Below are 21,386 nucleotides of genomic sequence, written 5' to 3'. Positions count from 1 at the left end.
AGGAACACCTATTTGAGAATGTTATTCATTGACTACAGCTCAGCGTTCAACACCATAGTTCACTCAAAGCTCATATATAAGCTAAGGACCCTGGGACTAAACACCTCCCTCTGCAACTGGATCCTGGATTTCCTAACGGGCCACCCCCAGGTGGTAAGGGTAGGTAACAACACATCCGCCACGCTGATCCTCCACACAGGGGCCCCTCAGGGGTGCGTGCTCAGTCACCTCCTGTACACCCTGTTCATTCATGACTGCACGGCCAGGCACGACTATAACACCATCATGAAATTTACTGATGACACAACACAATCACTGACAATCGCTGACAGCAACGAGACAGCCTAAAGGGAAGAGGTCAGAGACCTGGCCGTGTGGTGCCAGGACAACAGCCTCTCCCTCAACATGATCAAGACAAAGGAGATGATTGTGGACTACAAGAAAAAGTAGACTGAGCACGCCCCCATTCTCATCGATGGGGCTGCAGTGGAGCAGGTTGAGTGCTTCAAGTTCCTTGGTGTCCACATCACCAACAAACTAACATGGTCCAAGCACACTAAGACAGTTGTGAAGATTTGGCATGGGTATGGCAGCAGGCAGGTGTGAGTGCATCTGCATGCACGGTGAGGCAAAGATTTTTGGAGGATGGCCTGTTGTCAAGAAGAGCAGCAAAGAAGCCACTTCTCTCCAGGAAAAATATCAGGGATAGACTGATATTCTGCAAAAGGTACAGAGATTGGACTGCTGAGGACTGGGGTAAAGTAATTTTCTCTGATGAATCTCCTTTCCGATTGTTTGGGGCATCCAGAAAAAAGCTTGTCCGGAGAAGACAAGGTGAGCACTACCATCACTCCTGTGTCATGCCAACAGTAAAGCATCCTGAGACCATTCATATGTGGGGTTGCTTCTCAGCCAAGAGAGTGGGCTCACTCACAACATCCGAGAGCAACTTCTCCCAACCATCCAGGAAGAGTTTGATGACGAACAATGCCTTTTCCAGCATGATGGAGCACCTTGCCATAAGGCAAAAGTGATAACTAAGTGGCTCGGGTACAAAACATTGATATTTTGGGTCCATGGCCAGGAAACTCCCCAGACCTTAATCCCATTGAGAACTTGTGGTCAATCCTCAAGAGGCGGGTGGACAAACAAAAGCCCACAAATTCTGACAAACTCCAAGCCTTGATTATGCAAGAATGGGCTGCCATCAGTCAGGATGTGGCCCAGAAGTTCATTGACAGCATGCCAGGACCGATTGCAGAGGTCTTGAAAAAGAAGGGTCAACACTGCAAATATTGACTCTTTGCATCAACTTCATGTAATTGTCAATAAAAGCCCTTATGAAATGCTTGTAATTATACTTCAGTATTCCATAGTAACATCTGACAAAAAATATCTACGAAAGCAGAAAACTTTGTGGAAATTAATATTTATGTCATTCTCAAAACTTTTGGCCACAACTGTACATACTACCTCAAATAACCGGTACCCCCCCCCCCCTGTATATAGTCTCGCTATTGTTATTTCACTGCTGCTCTTTAATTACTTGTTACTTTTATCTCTTATCTATACTATTTGAAACTGCATTGTTGGTTAGGGGCTTGTATAAGTAAGCATTTCACTGTAAATTCTACACTTGTTGTATTCGGCGCATGTGACAGATACAATTTGAAGTTGAGGGATTTTCACAACAGTTTTGCACGCCCAATTTTTCAGTTTTTGATTTGTTAAAAAAAGTTTGAAATATCCAATAAATGTCGTTCCACTTCATGATTGTGTCCCACTTGTTGTTGATTCTTCACAAAAAAATACAGTTTTATATCTTTATGTTTGAAGCCTGAAATGTGGCAAAAGGTCGCAAAGTTCAAGGGGGCCGAATACTTTCGCAAGGCACTGTATATATATATATAGGCCATTGCTCTCACTGTATATATACAGTGAGGGAAAAATGTATTTGATCCCCTGCTGATTTTGTACATTTGCCCACTGACAAAGAAATTATCAGTCTATAATTGTAAAGGTAGGCTTATTTGAACAGTCAGAGACAGAATAACAACAACAAAAAATCAGAAAAACGCATGTCAAAAATGTTATAAATTGATTTGCATTTTAATGAGGGAAATAAATATTGAGGGAAATAAGTATTGTCAACCATGTTGACTCCTGCTTAATTTGTTTTTTTTTAGTACTTTTGTGTGCCAATAGTTATTGCTTTGTTTGTTGAAACTGTCTATGTGCAGTGGCGGTTGTTCATGTTAGCTAGACCAAAGGGGGTTAGTTAGCTAATAGACCTTGCTTGATTTTATGCATCACTCTGTTTGTGTCTAACTAACAATGTTTGGTAGCTAGCCACCTAGCTAGCTAATGTTAGCTAGATAGCTAGTTAGGGTAAGTAATGTTTGAAAATTGATAGCTAGCTACCAAACTATTTCATAAGATATAATGTTACCACCTCATAAGATAAACAGCTAGCTAGTTTGATATGGCCTTCAGTCATTGTGACCAAATAAATCATTATATTCCCTTTTAATCTGGTTAACATTGTAGATAGCTAGACAACATTAGCTTGTTAAGTTATCGAACGGTGCCATTGTGTCACCGATATTAGCGGACACTACCTTTAGCTAGTAAGCTTACGTTAACTAGCGAGCTAGCAAATTATATCACTATCTAGTAAGCGAATCAAACTAGCCAAATTATCTCACTACCTGGCGAGCTCGCTACAGACTTGTGACCTTCAGCAACAAGACACCGTTCTCAGCTACAGGCTCACTAGTTAGCATCCTCCTGCTAGTAGCCTCTTCGGTCCAGGAGACATGTACACATTGGATACACCAATGTCTAACTTACAGGTCTCCTGTATCAAAGATGCTGTTAGCTGACATTACCAATAATATATTTTCCTGTCAGCGTACACGTCTAGGTCCTAAAAGTTAAGACGTTGGCTACCTAGTCAGTTATTTAGCTAGCTGGGTATTTAGGATTACTAATATCTGGCCATATATTACTTTGACCTCGCTAGTTAATGTTATCAACCAGATAGACATTCAAGTCTTGGCTACGATTCCTAGCAAGTTGTCTAATAATAGCTTAAAACAGCCAAATTGACTTCCTATTTTAAAAGGGCTTGATACTAATTAACATTAGTATTTGAAACGCTCCAGTCCTATGATTAATTGTATATAATTCACAAAATGTTAATTATTTCAGTGTCGATCTGGTAGGATAGTATTTATTTACCACATTTTCTAGATATCCACCTGTAATCTGCCAACACATTTGAAAGTACAGTACAACGCCACTCAAAGTAAGTACAGAATAACATTTATTTTTTGTACATTTACCCTTTTCTCAATATTGTAATTTTTTTATTTTTTTTTATTTTTTTTTTAACCTTTATTTAACCAGGCAAGTCAGTTAAGAACAAATTCTTATTTTCAATGACGGCCTGGGAACAGTGGGTTAACTGCCTGTTCAGGGGCAGAACGACAGATTTGTACCTTGTCAGCTAGGGGGTTTGAACTTGCAACCTTTCGGTTACTAGTCCAACGCTCTAACCACTAGGCTACCCTGCCGCCCAATAATTTAATAACATGATGTTCACCTGGAAGCCTTGATCTATGTACGTGGGTGTGTGTAATAATGTGTATGTCACAAGTGTAGAGAGGAGAAGGCAGGAGGTAGTCACCCCACATAGCTTGGTTCCTCTCTAGGTTTCTTCCTAGGTTTTGGGCTTTCTAGGGAGTTTTTCCTAGCCACCGTGCTTCTACACCTGCATTGCTTGCTGTTTGGGGTTTTAGGCTGGGTTTCTGTACAGCACTTTGAAATATCAGCTGTTGTACGAAGGGCTATATAAATACATTTGATTTGATTTGAGGTAGTCGCAGGTTTAGAACTACTGAAATTATTAAAGCACCATATATAAAAGTGGGACAAAACCCAAAGTGCAAAATAATAAAGTACTCAGGAAATAGTAGGAGAGATTCCGGTCAGGAAACAAGCAACATTTACAATGACCGACAAAGACAAAAGGCCAGAGGGAGTAATTATACAGTGATAGAGTGGGGATTGGAACCAGGTGTGGGTAATGATGACGAGACAAGTCCTGGGTTGATGAGTAAAGGGCAGCAGCTCTTTGGCTGGTGACACCGAACGCCTGAGCTGGACAGGAAGGGGAGCCAAAGCGACCAAAGCGACCCCCCACGACGCCGTGAGTCCAACAGGCTACGGACGGAGTACGCCGGGGCCCCCATTGACATCCAAGGAAGTGGGAGGTGTGTCGTGGGGTCCAGCACTAGGCAAGGGACCAGTTGCCACCGGCATGAGGAGAGATACATGAAATGAGGGTGAGATACGGTAATTGATGGGGAGCTGTAATCTGTACCTCATTGACTCTCCTCTGGGCTTTGAACGGCCCCACAAACCGCGGGCTCAGCTTCCGGCAGGGTTGAAAGCTAGACCCTGTCACCGAGTTGAAAGACAGGGGTCACACTGCAGTGATGATCAGCCTGCACCTTTTGCCGGAGGAACCAATCGTCCACCGCAGGAGCCTTTGATCTGACTAAGGTGCCAGGGCCGGCTGATAGCCTAGAACACACTGAAAGGGGGTGCAGTTAGTGGAGGAGTGATGGAGGGAGTTTTGTGCGTATTCTGCCCAAGGCAGAAATGCAGCCCACTCCCCCGCCCAGTCCTGACACTAACTATGAAGGTACCTATCCAGTTCCTGATTTCCCTTTCCACCCATCACGGCTGACAGTGACCCCCAATTGTTCCATGAAGGCCTTCCAGACACGGGAGGTCAACTGAGGACCACGGTCAGACACGGTGTCCTCCGGGATCCGTAGTGCCGGAAGACTTGAGAGTAGATAGCCTCCATGGTATGCATGGTTGTAGGGAGACCAGGCAGAGGAATCAAACGACAGGCTTTGAAAAACCGGTCCACAACGACCAGGATGGTGGTGTGCACCTCCGAGGGGGGAAGGTCTGTGACAAAGGGACCAGGGTCATTGTGGAACCGGCAGCGGGTGGAGTTTGCCATAGGGGAGGTGTCTCTGTGTCTTGCTCTGTGTGCAGGGGGAGCAGGAAGAGACGTAAACCCAGACGTCCTGGGCCAAGGTGAGCCAACAGTACTTGGTGGAGAGACAGTCGACAGTACGGGCTATACCGGGTTCCCCGACACAGGTGCTGTGTGCGCCCAGGCAAGGAGACAGTCCCGCACATCAGAGGGCATGTAGGTACACCTCTTAGGGACAGTGGGCAGGTGAGGGCTCCCATTACAGGGCTCGACTGATGTCCGTGTCCACATACTGAGGCTTGACTACCAACAACGACGAGACGGCCTACAGGGAGGAGGTGAGGGCCCTTGGAGTGTGGTGTCAGGAAAATAACCTCACACTCAACGTCAACAAAACTAAGGAGATGATTGTGCACTTCAGGAAACAGCAGAGGGAACACCCCCCTATCCACATCGATGGAACAGTAGTGGAGAGGGTAGTAAGTTTTAAGTTCCTCGGCGTACACATCACAGACAAACTGAATTGGTCCACCCACACAGACTGCATCGTGAAGAAGGCGCAGCAGCGCCTCTTCAACCTCAGGAAGCTGAAGAAATTCGGCTTGTCACCAAAAGCACTCACAAACTTCTACAGATGCACAATCGAGAGCATCCTGTCGGGCTGTATCACCGCCTGGTATGGCAACTGCTCCGCCCACAATCGTAAGGCTCTCCAGAGGGTAGTGAGGTCTGCACAACGCATCACCGGGGGCAAACTACCTGCCCTCCAGGACACCTACACCACCCGATGTCACAGGAAGGCCATAAAGATCATCAAGGACAACAACCACCCGAGCCACTGCCTGTTCACCCCGCTATCGTCCAGAAGGCGAGGTCAGTAAAGGTGCATCAAAGCTGGGACCGAGAGACTGAAAAACAGCTTCTATCTCAAGGCCATCAGACTGTTAAACAGCCACCACTAACATTGAGTGGCTGCTGCCAACATACTGACTCAACTCCAGCCACTTTAATAATGGGAATTGATGGGAATTTATGTAAGATATATCACTAGCCACTTTAAACAATGCTACTTAATATAATGTTTACATACCTTACATTATTTATCTCATATGTATACGCATATACTGTACTCTATATCATCTACAGCATCTTTATGTAATACATGTATCACTAGCCACTTTAAACTATGCCACTTTGTTTACATACTCATCTTATATGTATATACTGTACTCGATACCATCTACTGCATCTTGCCTATGCCGCTCTGTACCATCACTCATTCATATATCTTTATGTACATATTCTTTATCCCTTTACACTTATGTGCATAAGGTAGTAGTTTTGGGAATTGTTAGCTAGATTACTCGTTGGTTATTGCTGCATTGTCGGAACTAGAAGCACAAGCATTTCGCTACACTCGCATTAACTGCGATTATCTGCTAACCATGTGTATGTGACAAATACAATGTGATTTGATTTGATTTAACATTCCACACGACAGGAGCAACATGGCTAAAGGTCAATCAGATTTGTGAACATGTGTGTGGAAAGTGTTGCCACTTTCCATGTTGTCTGTTGTCTGTAGCTTGTGAGGTGTGGAAACACTTTGCTGCTTTTTGTTCTATGTTGCTATGTCTGTATGCTACATCTTACTTGTCCTATGTTGCTATTGTCTATATTGTAATTGTTTTTAATAACCTGCCGGCTGGCTAAAACCGGCACTTTTACTGAAACGTTGATTAATGTGCACTGTCTCTGTAAAAATAAAATAAACTCAAATAAATACATACAGTAACTAAATTGAAAGATAGATATTTCTCGTAGCAAATGTTGTTTATTTACAATGAGATAATATCTTGGGTCAATGGCAGGTCGTCTCCACTCATGGATGTCCTCGATTCCAGTGATTCTGATCCAGGGGAGTAGGGGAAGATAACAAACAGCTGATATAAAAATATAAAAAAATTCAAAGCATTTCAGTGGCGTTTCATAAAATTAAAAGGTTGAGAAGCTCTGCTCTATTCACTTTTTCCTTTCACTCTATCATCACAGATCCTTTTCCCATTTATCTCTCTCTCCCTCTCTCTCATCTCTGCAGCTGGAGCCTTTTGTTATTTACACTTGAAATGATAATGACATCATAAAATGAGGCCAGCTGCTCCATCTTGCACCGACATCACACACGGCCCAATTTGTGTTATAAAGAGATGAGGGAAACCGATACTATTGTAACATTTACACATCTCCTAAATATTCACATGTGGAGTGGCATGGGGTGGCATTTGTAAAGTTGAATGTATGAGTTGAATCAGCTGTGGGGTCGTTCCCTCTCATTTACAGTACTTGGATGACCCATTCTCAGTGTGGTATACTGAGCCGATCAGTCAGAGCAGATTCCAGAAGGACTGGTACATCTTAGGGCCCGATTCGGATTTAGACTAAACCTGCATAGGTGATGGTTTGCCGGTGTCAAATCCATAACGGCTCCCGGCAGGACATTGCCATTGAGAGAAATCCCATGTAGCCTTGTTCACAAGTTTGAACACATGAGATGTAATCTACACCTGTAATGGTTTTCCTCCTCTTCGTCTGAAGAGGAGAGGCGAGAAGGATCAGAGGACCAATATGCGGCATGGTAAGTGTCCATGGCTGTTTATTAAAACACATAAACTGAACACTCCATACAAAAACAATAAACGCAATGTGAATAACTGAAACCGAAAACAGTACCGTGTGGTGTAAAACACAGACACGGAAACAATTACCCACAAACAAACAGTGAAACCCAGGCTACCTAAGTATGATTCTCAATCAGAGACAACTAACGACACCTGCCTCTGATTGAGAACCATACTAGGCCGAACACAGAAAAACAACCTAGACACACAAAACAGAATGCCCACCCAACTCACGTCCTGACCAACTAAAACAAACAATTAACACAATAACTAGGGTCAGAACGTGACAACACCTCAATTAGGCTTATAGAAATCATAATTATTTTGTTTTAAGATTTTCAATTTGAGTGTCATTATTTATATATAGCCTACACTTTCTCCTTCTGAACTTCTAACACAAGTGGGATGGGCATGGCTTCGTGACAATGATCACAAGAGCCGCTGCTCATCAATTTGACAGCTCCAATGCATTTTCACCTCCAACACTCCCAAAACATCAGCTATGCGTGGGTTGGCTATCGCGGATAACGCTTGATCTGATTGAATCTAGGCCTTTGGCCGGAATTAAAACCAATCACACTTTTCAAGCGCAACGGAATCAAAAAAGCACATTCCTCCTTTGAAAAGGACTAAATAGCATCAATTTGAGTCAGAAACATTTATTCTAGTGTCAAACAAGAGTTTTGTGAGATTTGTGACAAGAGGTCATCAAGATGTTAAGAATGTCGGGTTTGGATTACAATTATGCAAACAATTCATGCCCTCTTTTGCCAAGATCCAAGTGAAAATGGTCCCTTCTTGCCCTGTTTATACCTGGTTCTAACCTGCGTCCTTCGTCCTGCTCTTGTTGTGATCTTGTCTGTTTACACACTGATCATAATCAGGTCACAATGCGCCTTTTAATCGTCTAGACCCGTCTGAAAATGTGAGCACAATCAGATTATGGACAGGACCAGGACAAAGGACACATGTTAGCACCAGGTATAAATGGTGCTTTTGAGACTGAGCAAAAATCCCTCTATGGATTGACCATTTCTTTGTCTCCGGTTCGACAAAGCATGCTTCCAGGATGCACAACCGACTGTGGTTTGCATGCCATGCCAAAGGACCCTACCATGCAAAATAGGTGGTTGGAGTTCATTGGTCCCTATACAGGAAGGTATGACAATTAACGTGTTTGGAAAGGTAGTCTGCTTACTGGACCCAATGAGTTGAGGCAAACTATTGTCATATCCAGGATGGAGTGTCATGCACTCTACCCCTCCTGCCACCTGATTGGACCTGTCCATAACCTGTAATACATTACATATATGGAAGGAACTTAATCACCCACTGGAGACTTGAAGACAGAATGTCACCCAGAGACTTGTGCATAGTTATACAGACAAATCCTTAGATTTGGCCAAATAGACCATATAAATATTAATAAATTCCATTCTAGTTCTGGTTATACAGCTGAACTTGTACACTCACACAGCTTATTTTCACTTTCTAGGTAAAGTGTAGACATGCTGTCTTTTAAAGCACATCTATATGATATTTAGAGAAGATGTTTTGTTGATAAACATATCTACACGCAAGCTGGGCGATGTTTGTGCAATCAGTAAGGATATTAGTTCTGGGATTTGTCTCACGGGAAAGCTCTAACAGCAGACATGAGGAGAGACAAAACTAGCCAGATATGGTGTTGTAGGACAGTTGAGCTGACTGAAGGCCGAGTGCATTCAACTCGCAGTAGTTGACTTCGTTACCACGATAATATCTCTTTTTATGAAACTTTAAATCTAAGTTACAAGGGTAGAGATCCTATTAAATTACTAGAGGGGCCATGTCATTAATCCTCAAACATACACAACGAGGTGAAAATGGCAGACATATTGGTCAGGGAGAAATCCAAACCAGTCTAATTGGAATGAATGGCAGTAGAGTCATGATCCTGATTTTACTTATGCAGGAAAATAAAAGCAAGGCATGTGATAGAACAGAAATTGTGTAATAGAATGTCAACCTAAAATATTGTTGTATAGTTATAAATACAGTTTATACAGGTTTTATGAAAAGGTAAACTTTTTGTATTTTTATCAAACATTGTTTTTTGGCAGAAATGCCTTCTGAAACATGTGAACTTTGATTTGCCTTAACAAACTTGTTTCCATCTGTAAATATGAATACAATTGATAAATTACGATCCTAGTTGGTTTAGCCACAAAAAAAGACAATTTTCCTGCTAGCCATGATTGGCTGAGATAATGAGTGGGCTGGACATGCCGAGAGATGAGTTCGGATTGGTCTGTTATGTAGCACGCTTCTGTCTATTTGTGCTGGTCAGGAAGTGTAGCATGTATTCCTTTCTAACACAGCTTTTTTTTAAAGATATCACATAGTAAAACTGCATAAGTGTTGCTCTCCACTTTCTGGAGTACCAAGTTTTGAAATCCGTGGAATTAGAGTATGATAGCTAGGGAGATAGATCTTCAAACTAAGGGCAACAATGGCATCCGTGACCAAGAGGGAGATGTGTCCATCCATGTAAGATAGTCTAGCTAGCTAGATTTTCAGATATTACACATTTCAAATTTAGTCATAAAGTTATTTTCATTTCAAGTTAAAGTGTACTGTTAGCTAGCTAGCTAACGTTAGCTGGATGGCTTGCTAGCTAACGTTACGTGTATGATCTGTGTAGTAATATTATTTGTATCTCAGAGCCATTTGCTTTGCTTGTTAAAGCCCAATGTTAGCTAGGTAATATTGAACATGGTTGGTTAGATACCTGCAAATTCATGCAGGGTAGTAATATCATGAGTTGGGATTATGGTTCATCTTTTAGGTAGCTAGCTACATGTCTTAACAAAAGACTCCACTATGCAAGTAATAATTTCAATAGAATGTTAATGATGTCACTGCGACAACTGTTGATAGAAATAGCTGGTAAATTCGCTCTGGCTATCTACTCCGATTTCAGAGCACTCTTGTCTGAGTGTGCCAGAGAGCAGAATAACTGACAAATTTACAAATGCTCAACACCTATTGAATATTGCCAGTATCAGTAAACGTTGGCAAAAAAAAGTGTAATTCAATTGTTGGTGCAGTCCCCAACGGTCTGGATAACATAAAAACAGCCTAACCAGGTCTGCTAGGGCGAGTAAAGTGGTCAGGGTGAGCTGTTCTCTCATTTGTGTCTGGAAGTAGCTAGCAAGCTAGCCAATGTTAGCCAGTTAGCTTGGGTGCTTGACTGCTGTTGTTATGACAGAACGCTCAGATCAACTCTACTCCTCGGCCAGAGCGTCCAGTGTGCACTCTGAAAGCTTGTTAAAGAGATGGGCGGGGCTAAAGCTTTAGAGGGTGTAAACGATGCTGAATGGATGTTGACAAAGGAGAGCTCTGCAGTAGGTGTACCAAAACATTAAAGGCCATTTCCACAAAAGTGAGGTTACAAGTTTATCAACTTTCAAAGCAGAATTACTTTCCCATTGTTCCTCAACTGTAGTGTATGATATACAATTTTGTAGATCTGAGTCTCTACTTTTATCCAATGTAAAAACACAATTTCTAATTTTGCTACATAAGACCGAATCATGCCGGTTGGTCACAAATGTCTAAAATTATATACAGTACCAGTCAAAAGGTTGGACACACCTACTCATTCAAGGATTTGTCTTTATTTTTACTATTTTCTACATTGTAGAATAATAGTGAAGACATCAAAACTGTGAAATAACACATATGGAATCATGTAGTAACCAATATATCACCAATATATGATACAATATCAGTACTTGTAACATTTACAACTAAGTCCTATCATCAACTGATTTCAGCCAGTGCATGGCTGTGGATTGACTGTTTGAAAGTAACGCTGGCATAATGGCATTTAAATTCAAAAGTTTAAACTGGGTGGCTAGCTAACAAACATGCAGTGGAGATAAATGATTTAAATTAAATGTTTTCCACAATAGGCTGTTATTAATAAAACTTCACAATAAGGTGCAGAGCATTTGATTTGATTGCAGGGGGCTCCTTTCCCCCCTGCAATCAAATCAAACGCTCTGCACCTTATTGTGACGTTTTATTAATAACAACCTATTAGGTGTAGGTGTCACCCCCAGCTCCACTAAAACCATTGGCAACTGTGTGCCGTTTTCAAGGGATCGTTAAATAACTGTAAACTATTTGATTGTAATAACGTCACCTCTTGAAGAGCGTAGTCAGAACTACACATTTCAAATTATTCCATGCAAAACAATTACACACATGTATCTCAATCATCAGAGTTATACAGCAAGTAACTGTATGCTTTTCATGATCAGTAAATAATCAGAACTGTGTAGTTCTGACTAACTTCTTCAAGAGCTGGGGGTTTACTGTCCATTTTTATTGTGCTTATAACAAAATGCATGAAGGAATTTATGGAAACTATTACAAATATGCCATTGAAAAATACAATGTTCAGACTGGTATGTTCACAATATTGGTCTATAGAGAAAAAAAATATTCTACGTGCCGAGGTATAAGTGGGGTTGGTTATACAGCCTTTAATTTCCCTGCACTCTATGTGTGGAATTATCTACAATAGACTTTAAAATTGGAGGAATTGGTGTCTACAAGGAATTTCAGATGGTTGTTTTTATTTAACCTTTAGTTAATTAGGCAAGTCAGTTAAGAACAAATTATTATTTACGATGACGGCCTGCACCGGCCAAACCCGGAAGACGCTGGGCCAATTGTGAGCCGCCCTATGGGACTCCCAATCACGTCCGGTTCTGATACAGCCTGGATTCGAATCAGGATGTCTGTAGTGACGCCTCAAGCACTGAGATAAAGTGCCTTAGACCGCTGCGCCACTCAGGGACCTTTTTACTGAAGAATGTCTGTTTTTTTATGATTGAGTTTTGCTTTATGGGTATTTTATTGTGTATAGGAATGTGTAGTTTAATGTGCTCATTGTATTTTCATCTGTATTATGGGGCTCATCTGGAAAAGAGACCTTGGTCTCAGCATTGACTCTCTGTCAAAATAAAGACTCAATAAAAATAAACAATTTCTTGGGGGACTGTGGTCTAAATACCCAGCATCACTTTCTACTCCACCCATTCCAATAGACCAATAGCATAGCAGTGCCCTTCGAACAGTTAAGTGCCTTGATCAAGGGCACAATGGCAGTAGGTGTCACCTGGGATGTAATATCATATGGAGTGCTTTCAAAAAGTATTCATACCCTTGACTTATTCCATATTTTGTTGTGTTACAGCCTGAATTCAAAATGGATTCAATTTGTTTTTTTAATTCTACCTTCAATACCCCATAATGACAAAGTGAAAACATGTTTTTAGACATGTTTGAAAATGTACTGAAAATGAAATAAAAAGATATGATTGTGAAAACATCTTATGAGTCAATACTTTGTAGAAGCACCTTTTGCATCGATTACAGCTGTGGGTCTTTCTGGGCAAGTCTCTACGAGCTTTCCACACCTGGATTGTTCAACATTTTCCCATTATTATTTTTAAAATTATTCAAGCTCTTTCAAATTGGTTGTTGATCATTGCTAGACAAATATTTTCAGGTTATACCATAGATTTTCAAGTAGATTTAAGTCAGAACTGTGACATGACCACTCATGAACATTCATTGTCTGCTTGGTAAGCAACTCCAGTGTACATTTGACCTTGTGTTTTATGTTGTTGTCCTGCTGAAAGTTGAATTAATCTCCCAGTGTCTGGTGGAAAACAGACTGAAGGAGGATTTTGTCTGTGCATAGCTCCATCCCGTTGCTTTTTAATCCTGAAAAACTATTCAGTCCTTAATGATTACAAGCATTCCCTTAACATGATGCAGGCACCACTATGCTTGAAAATATGGAGGGTGGTACTCAGTAATGTGTTGTATTGGTTTTGCCCCAAACATAACACTTTGTATTCAGGACCAAACTTTTTTTTGCTGTATAACATTGCAGCCTTGATGCAAACAGGATGCATGTTTTGGAATATTTTTATTCTGTACAAGCTTCCTTCTTTTCATTCTGTCAATAAGGTTAGTAATTGTGGAGTAACTACAATGTTGTTGATATATCCTCAGTTTTTCCTATCACAGCCATTAAAGTCTATAACTGTTTAAATGTCACAATTGGCTTCATAGTGAATTCCCGAAACGGTTTCCTGTATCTTTGTAATGGATGCCTCAATACACTATCCAAAGTGTAATTAAAACTTCTCCATGCTCAAATGGATATTCAATTGCTTTTTTTTACCCTTCTACCAATAGGTGCCCTTCTTCGTGAGGCATTGGAAAACCTCCCTGGTCTTTGAGGTTGAAACTGTGTTTGAAATTCACTGCTCAGCTGAGGGACCTTAAATATAATTGTATGTGTGTGGTACAGAGATGAAGTAGTCATTCAAAAAGCATGTTAAACACTATTATTGCACAGTGAGTGAGTCCATACAACTTATCATGCATGACTTATTTAGCACATTTTTACACCTGAACGTATTTAGGCTTACCATAACAAAGGAGTTGAAAACGTATTGACTCAAGACATTTCAGCTTTTCACTTTTAGTTATTTGGTGCAAATTTTGAAAAACATTATTCCACTTTGACATTATAGGTTATTATGCGAAGGCCAGTGTCAAAACAATCCCATATGAATCCATTCAGGCTGTAACACAACAAAATGTAGGAAAAGTCAATGGCTGTGAATACTTTGTAAAGGCACTGAAAGCCATATAGCAGACACCAAAGCAATTTACTCCAAAGCAATTTACAGTATTTGAAGTATTTATGCAGGGCTCATCTGTAAAAGAGATCATAGTCTTTGTATGACATCCCTGTGAAAATAAAGCTGAAATAAAAAAATGTTGCATACATTTTGTGTATGGGTGGTCTCGGCAGTAATCGAACCCTCAAACATTGTCGTTGCAGGCACCATGCATACTGACTGAGCCACACAGGACCACGTTGATGTTCACTCCCAATAGATACATCCTGACAGCCCTGTATTTGAACATGCAACCCTTTGGTAATGGCACTTCTCTCTAGACATTGTTCCTGGATAAGGAGCAATGGGAAAGATCCTGCAAAATGTCTTCAGTCAGTGGTAAACTTAATGTAAAGAATGTTGGAATTGTAGAATACCTTATTTCAGTATCTGAACAGGTTAACAAATATACAACACAACAAAATAATCAGATTAGTGTGGAATGAGCCAAGTAGAAAATCCATAATTTGTTCTAGCAGGCCTCTCTAATGAAGGAATTATACCGAATAAAATGCTGCATTAAAAAAATAAAAAAAAGTTATGTCATGGCTAACTAAATACGATGTTGTATTAACTTTATAGATCACTGGAGTCTGTTGGAGTCAATGTAACATTTTCATGCAATACGAGGCAGAAACAAAAAGATATGCTTTGATTGTATTATTTATCCCTGTGAGACCAGGCAATGTCATTATAACACCATTATTATTACAGGAGTTTACATTGGTCAGCTCTGCAGAGAGAAGCGTTTCTCTTAGTAGGCTAGTATATATTTCAGGTCAATATAAGCTCTGTAGAAGATCTAGTATCTGTGGCGATTTTAGCATGTAAATCTTGATGGGGCAAACTCAAAACAATTATGCTGATGCATGCCAGCAAAGCCACTACACTAAACAATACATGAATTGTACTTTAATGGTGACAAATGGTACCCACAATTTGTAATTGTCCCAACAGCAGAGCTTTCTTTTCAGCACCATGGAGTGAATCCTTACCACTGCTACACCTGGCTATTAGCAGAGCCTTGTCTGGCAGCTAAAACGGTTAAGTCAGCCTCATTTACTGCCTTTTTAAAAACATGGCTGACTTGCTTAAACAAATGTGGTTTCTACTGACAATTGAGATGTTCAAAATATGGCATAAGGGAATGATGAGCGCATAAGAGGCCATCTGTAATTTGGATGAAGACATTAATGAGTGAGCTAAGACAGACATAGTCACAATATAAATATTTGTTCAGCACTTTTGAAATGGACAGCGACAGAATTCAGAACATGGGCCATTCTTACAGTATTCTCCCTGTACCGTAATTCAGAACCGTAGGATACATAAAGGGAGCATATAAGCAGACAACGAAAGCTCTTACAATATTCGATGAGGGCATTTCTCTAAAACAGGTTATAGCCTACATGTGCACCACCAAGTCAGAACAGTAGGCTAAGGTATGAGAGGGGAAAGGGACCAAATTATTATGGTGAGGCACATGGTCTACTAACAGCTTACTACACAACATACACTTAGTATTATTTTCTTAGCGACAGTATACATATCTCCCTGAAATATTACATAATTTATATAGCAGCATACAAGACATTTTTGAATTCTCCTTGTTGTGCTCACTTAAACAGGGAGGTGGTGTGGCTGGCGGTCCTTCTTGTGGGCAAATTTTGTCATCAAACTTCATCATCAATATCTGACATCCTCTGAATTTATGGTGCTTTCAAGACAACTGCAGACTCAACAAGGTTGAATCATGACATCAGTGATCTTCAGGTCAAAGCTCTAGAAAGAGGCCTCAGTTCCCGACTTGAATGGATGACCGTTCAAAGCGCATTTTCCCAGTCAGAGCTCGTTTTTTTCAGAACTCCCAGTTGTCTTGTATTCACTGAAGCTTGTGATCACCCAGTTCCAAGTTTCCAGTTGTTTTGAACGCGGTAGAAGTGATGCTGGTTTGACAGCATGGCCAATGTAATATAACTTTTTCTGGTCCATGGTGTTGCTTTGAAAAGAGACTCTTAAACCCAGACTTGGCCCACACACCCTCTCCACTGAATAGCAGGCTAGTGATTGATTTGAAACGCTTGCAGTTAGCCACTGATTCCTTCCAAATCACTCATTGTTGAATTTGCGATTTCCAGCTTGTTGTGTAATGTTTATGTACAATGGCCGATGAGCACCGATATATTTAATCTATCATTTATCTTCATATGAAAAGGATTTGCCAGTAGATTGTCAATTTCATTCATGAGAATGACTGGTTGTTTAGCTTGCTAAGATTTTGATATATGATGTTGGCATGACCAGTCCAATCAAAGTTAGGGTAGATATAATGTGATTTGACATAATGTTATCTGTGGCTAATGACCTTGAGCCTTCTTGGATGGGCACTTCTAATGTAAATCTATGGCAGCACCCAAGGGCAATGAATTTTTGAGCTCTCCCTCTAGATTTTGCAGTGAGGTAGTGACCCCGTGAGTGACAGAACACTGAGCCAATCCCAGTTCAACTAGAGAACATTACCAACCCCTACACGCTGTATTTTCTGCTGGCTGCCTCACCACCACAGAAAGCGCTGAGCTAGGCTGAAACACCTGCATTTTGGAGCTGCATTACTCAAGAAAGCAAAAAAGAGACCATGTTTGTATGCAGCTTTATTAACTCAATTATTATTATTTTTTACATTGTTTTCAAACTGATATGTGACACGTATTAATGCCAAATTAACATGCTAACAAGCTCTGCCCCACCTGCCCTGAATGACAGGTCTCCATGGTCTAGTATACAAAATAAAGTACAACTACATTTATGTCTATTATTCTTGGACATTCAAAATGATCTCTTACATTAATCATCTCTATCAGTTTCATTTTAACAGGACTGGATTCAGAAAACAATACTGAAGATTGGCTCAATGCCACTAACTGGCATAATGACTGATCTGTGAAATAACTGGAAGGAAGGAGTGCGTGCGTGCGTGCGTGAGACCTACTTACACCAGTAGCCTAAACCAAAGAAAATGTCAGTAAACATCAATATCAAAGCGGCTACCGGGGTGGGATCATATCAACATTTTAGTCCCGACAAAACACATACTCCATATAACTCGTCCAGATTGTATCCTCGTTTGGATCATTGTTAGTGTAGGCGCATGTGCCTGTGGAGCTACAAGCCACCATGTGAAAGCCAACCTCCGTCAGCTTGTCAAACGCCTGCTCAAGGAAATTGAATTTCAGGTAATAGCGGGACGTGTACCTCTCCGGTGGCCGATCGGGGTCTCTGCTCTCATTCAAAGTGTCCGAGAACACCTCTTTGGCAAGGGACGTTTTCCCACACACCGTGATGCGCGCCACTCTCCTGAACTTGGCGTCGGTTTGGATATCTCTACCGATACTATACGATCCCCGGTATCCAATTGTGATGTACCCTGACTTTCTGGACTCCCGAGACGGGGAGCGGGCGCGGCTCATTGCGGACATCATGCGCAAAGTTTCCATTCCGCTGGAGGACCCTATGCCGCACTGGAGCGCACCCTCCTCGGTCTCGCTCTGGCAAATATCATTACTGATGGAGTTATCCTTTCTCATCCTGGGGCTGATGCGCGTGGACAGGTCCCGCAACTGGAAGAACTCAGCCTCTCTCTGCAGCCGGCTTTGCTCGGGGAAATAATCAGGCAGTACCAGGTTGAGGTCCCGTAGGTAGTCTAAAATATAACGAAACAAGAATCCGTCCCTGTCCAAGAAGTAGCGCCCTTTGCTATCGCGCGCCAGGTCCTTTGGAGTCTTCTTGCTGAACATGGTCCAGAGGAGCGAGTCTGGGACAGCGACCAAAGTTATGTGCCGTGTCACATACACCTGTCCCCCTACATTCAGTTCAATTACCTCCGAGAAAGGGCACTCAGGCTCGGCGCCAGAGAACCCACGCTCTGTGTCCGTGTCTGCCAGTGACATTTTCACTCGCAGCCCTGGGTCTCTGTTACCGACTGGAATCATGTAATAATGAGAGTGAACGTCTAGCAGTTTGTTTATGTAGTGCTGTGCTTGTCAGTGTGGGAGGAGAGAGTAGACAGCTGATTTGAGTGATGACTGTTAACCCTTTCTACAAGGATGATAGAAAAGACTAGGGGAGACCGGTTGTTAGTAGGCTTTTTGAGTATACACTTCATGGAATTCATAAAGTAAACAGTTCATTATTAGTTGTACATAGAATGCATGAAAATTGACTGAATTGAAACTCACACACCAGAGAATTCAGATGCTCTTGTTCTTTTACAAGACTAAAGGTGACATTTGTGTTTACCTCTATTGTGACTACACATTCACTTACATTTTTTTCAGACACACATACAACTCTCCTCCATTCCTCTATGCACCTCAGATCGCCAGTGCCCTGCCCTCTCTCTTTATGGCCATGTCTGAAGTCCCCCTACTATGCCTTAATGAATATGAGTAGACCCTGTATCTGTCTGCAGTTTTGCCAAAAATACATGCTCTAGTTGTACTCTTACAGATTACAGGTGATTTGTGTGTTTAGCTATGAAATGTTACATTTTTACACGTACATACGTACATGCACACACACACCTCTTTCAATACTTTAAAAAAATGTTGTACATTTTTTATAACACACGTTCTTTCCTGTACTTGAATACTTATTCAATTCAAAAAATGTTATAATAAGTTTTCATTTGGTTATTAGTATCTCATTTAAACTTAATCTCTTTATTTCCTCCCTACACCTTTGCAGATCTAAGACCATATTAAAGTAAAACCTATTCTCTTCCTATTTAGTGTTTTTCCACCTGCATTTTGTTGTCAGACCAGTTAAGATGGTGGAAAACTGTACTATTTGTATGGGCCCTAGGTTACCCTTTCCCATTGTTATCATACTACCAGTATGTCGTATGACCTTAATTGGAGCTACTGCTCACCTGATGTACCATGCCAGGTGTGTATAAAACTGATGTTAATGAGAGAGGGAAGGATGTGGTTAGTGTAGGTGTGGTCTTTACTCCCAAATGTCACTTAATATAACTCCATATACTGTTGTAAAGGATGATTAAACACATTGCATTGGGAAAGCATTCAGACACTGTCAGGATTTGGCCAGGGTTGTTCCGGTTTTTGGTCACTTGATCCCCATTATTATTTGCACCTGTGCCTCGTTTCCCCTGATTGTATTTAAACCCTTTGTTTTACTCAGTTCTTTGCTCTGTGTTTGTATGTTAGCACCCAGCCCTAGTACTCTGTGAGCTCTTGTTGATCCCGGTGGACTCTCTTGTGGAGTTCTGTTTTTGTTTATTTTTTAGTATCTTTTGAGGCTTTTTGTGCTGTGCCTTCCACCTTGTGGATTTGCCTTTTTGTCTTGGAGGATTGCCTTTGTTCTTGTGGAATTCCTTTTGAGGTTGTGGAGTTACATGTTTTCCTGAAGAACTTCACTTTTTACTTCACTAAATACACCGTCTCAAGTACTGCTGTGTCTGCCTCATCTTCTGGGTTCTGCTGACTATTCGTGGCTCAGTTGGTTTAGTGACTGTTTCTCACTCCGGAGACCCGGGTTCGTAACCGGGTCCTGACAGAAACACAGAGCCAAAAATGAACCCAGAGGCAGCCAGTTCCCAGGACCTTGTTGCCATGCTGTCCCACCACCAGGAGACTGTCCAACGCCACGAAGCCGCCCTGGTTCAGCAAGAGGCCTTAATGGCTAGACATTCTCATCTTCTGTCGGAGATGCTGATCGACTTACCCCGGCAACAGTTCCCGTCCCAGTACCTCAGATTCACGTACCCATGGCAGTTAACCCTCTGGCTGAACCTCGTCTTCCACCTCCCCAACGGTTCTCAGGTGATCCAAGTGCTTGTAAAGGGTTTCTCACCCAATGTTCTCTCTCCTTCGAGCTGCAACCCTCGTTGTTCCCCACCGACCGGTCTAAGATCGCATATATCATCACCCTGCTGTCGGAAAAAGCCCTGGCCTGGGCTACTGCTGTGTGGGATGCCCATAGTTCCTGCTGTGCCAGCTACTCTGCCTTTGCTGAGGAATTCAAACAAGTGTTTCAAGGCCCAAGCAGTGGTCCTGACTCAGCCAAACCGCTCCTGACTCTCCACCAAGATCGGCGCAGCGTGACGGACTATGCCATCCAGTTCCGCACGGTGGCAGCAGCGAGTGACTGGAACAACGAGGCGCTCACGGTGTGCTTTCTGAAAGGCCTTTCCGACACTATCCAAGATGAACTGGCCACTCGGGAACCACCGGACAATCTCGAGTCCCTGATCAAGTTGGCCTCACGCATTGACCAGCGTCTGAGAGAGAGAACTCAACCGTAGACCTCTAGCCCCTATCAGTCCCAGCTCCGAGTCCCCACCTTTATCCTCGCTGGCTCCACCGGAACCCATGCAGATTGGATGCATCTCCCAGGCTGAGAGAGACCACCGGATGAGGGAGCGACGCTGTCTATATTGCGGCAAACCGGGCCATTTCCGTTCCACGTGTCCCGGGCTCCAGGGAAACGCTCTGTCCCGTACAGACCGGGGGGAACTGTAACGGGAAACAACCTCCTCCCATCAGTCCAACTCCCGTCTGCTCATTCCAGTCACCATTTCCTGGGTCAACCACAAGCTTCACCTTCAAGCCTTGGTAGACTCTGGAGCCGCAGGTAACTTCATGGATGGTGTCTGGGCGAAGGAGAATGGTGTTCCCTCTGAACCTCTAAGTGACCCCATGAGGGTTACTACATTGGATGGAAGCCCTTTGGGATCTGGACTTGTCACTCATGTCACTCCCTCCTTGCGACTTTCAGTTTCACAACACCAGGAATTGATGAACTTTCATTTGATCTCCTGTTCCGAGTTCCCTCTCGTCCTTGGATACCCCTGGCTTCACAGCCATAACCCTCACATCGACTGGTCTGTGGGCACTATCAAGCAGTGGGGTCCTACGTGCCAAG

General features: G+C 42.2%; 1 protein-coding gene across 1 annotated transcript; it reads right to left on the bottom strand.

Moving 5' to 3' along the window:
• Positions 1-14,970: 14,970 nt before the first annotated feature.
• On the bottom strand, positions 14,971-18,435 carry LOC118366514 (BTB/POZ domain-containing protein KCTD12-like). The gene has a single exon (XM_035749132.2). The coding sequence runs from the start codon at positions 18,431-18,433 to the stop codon at positions 17,516-17,518; it is 918 nt and encodes a 305-aa protein (XP_035605025.2). The 5' UTR covers positions 18,434-18,435; the 3' UTR covers positions 14,971-17,515.
• Positions 18,436-21,386: the final 2,951 nt, after the last annotated feature.

The sequence above is a fragment of the Oncorhynchus keta genome, chromosome 34 (genome assembly GCF_023373465.1).
Source record: "Oncorhynchus keta strain PuntledgeMale-10-30-2019 chromosome 34, Oket_V2, whole genome shotgun sequence".
In the NCBI taxonomy this organism is placed as follows: Eukaryota; Metazoa; Chordata; class Actinopteri; order Salmoniformes; family Salmonidae; genus Oncorhynchus; species Oncorhynchus keta.
The sequence above is the reverse complement of the archived record's forward strand: the minus strand, read 5'-3'. Positions and strand labels throughout refer to the sequence as shown.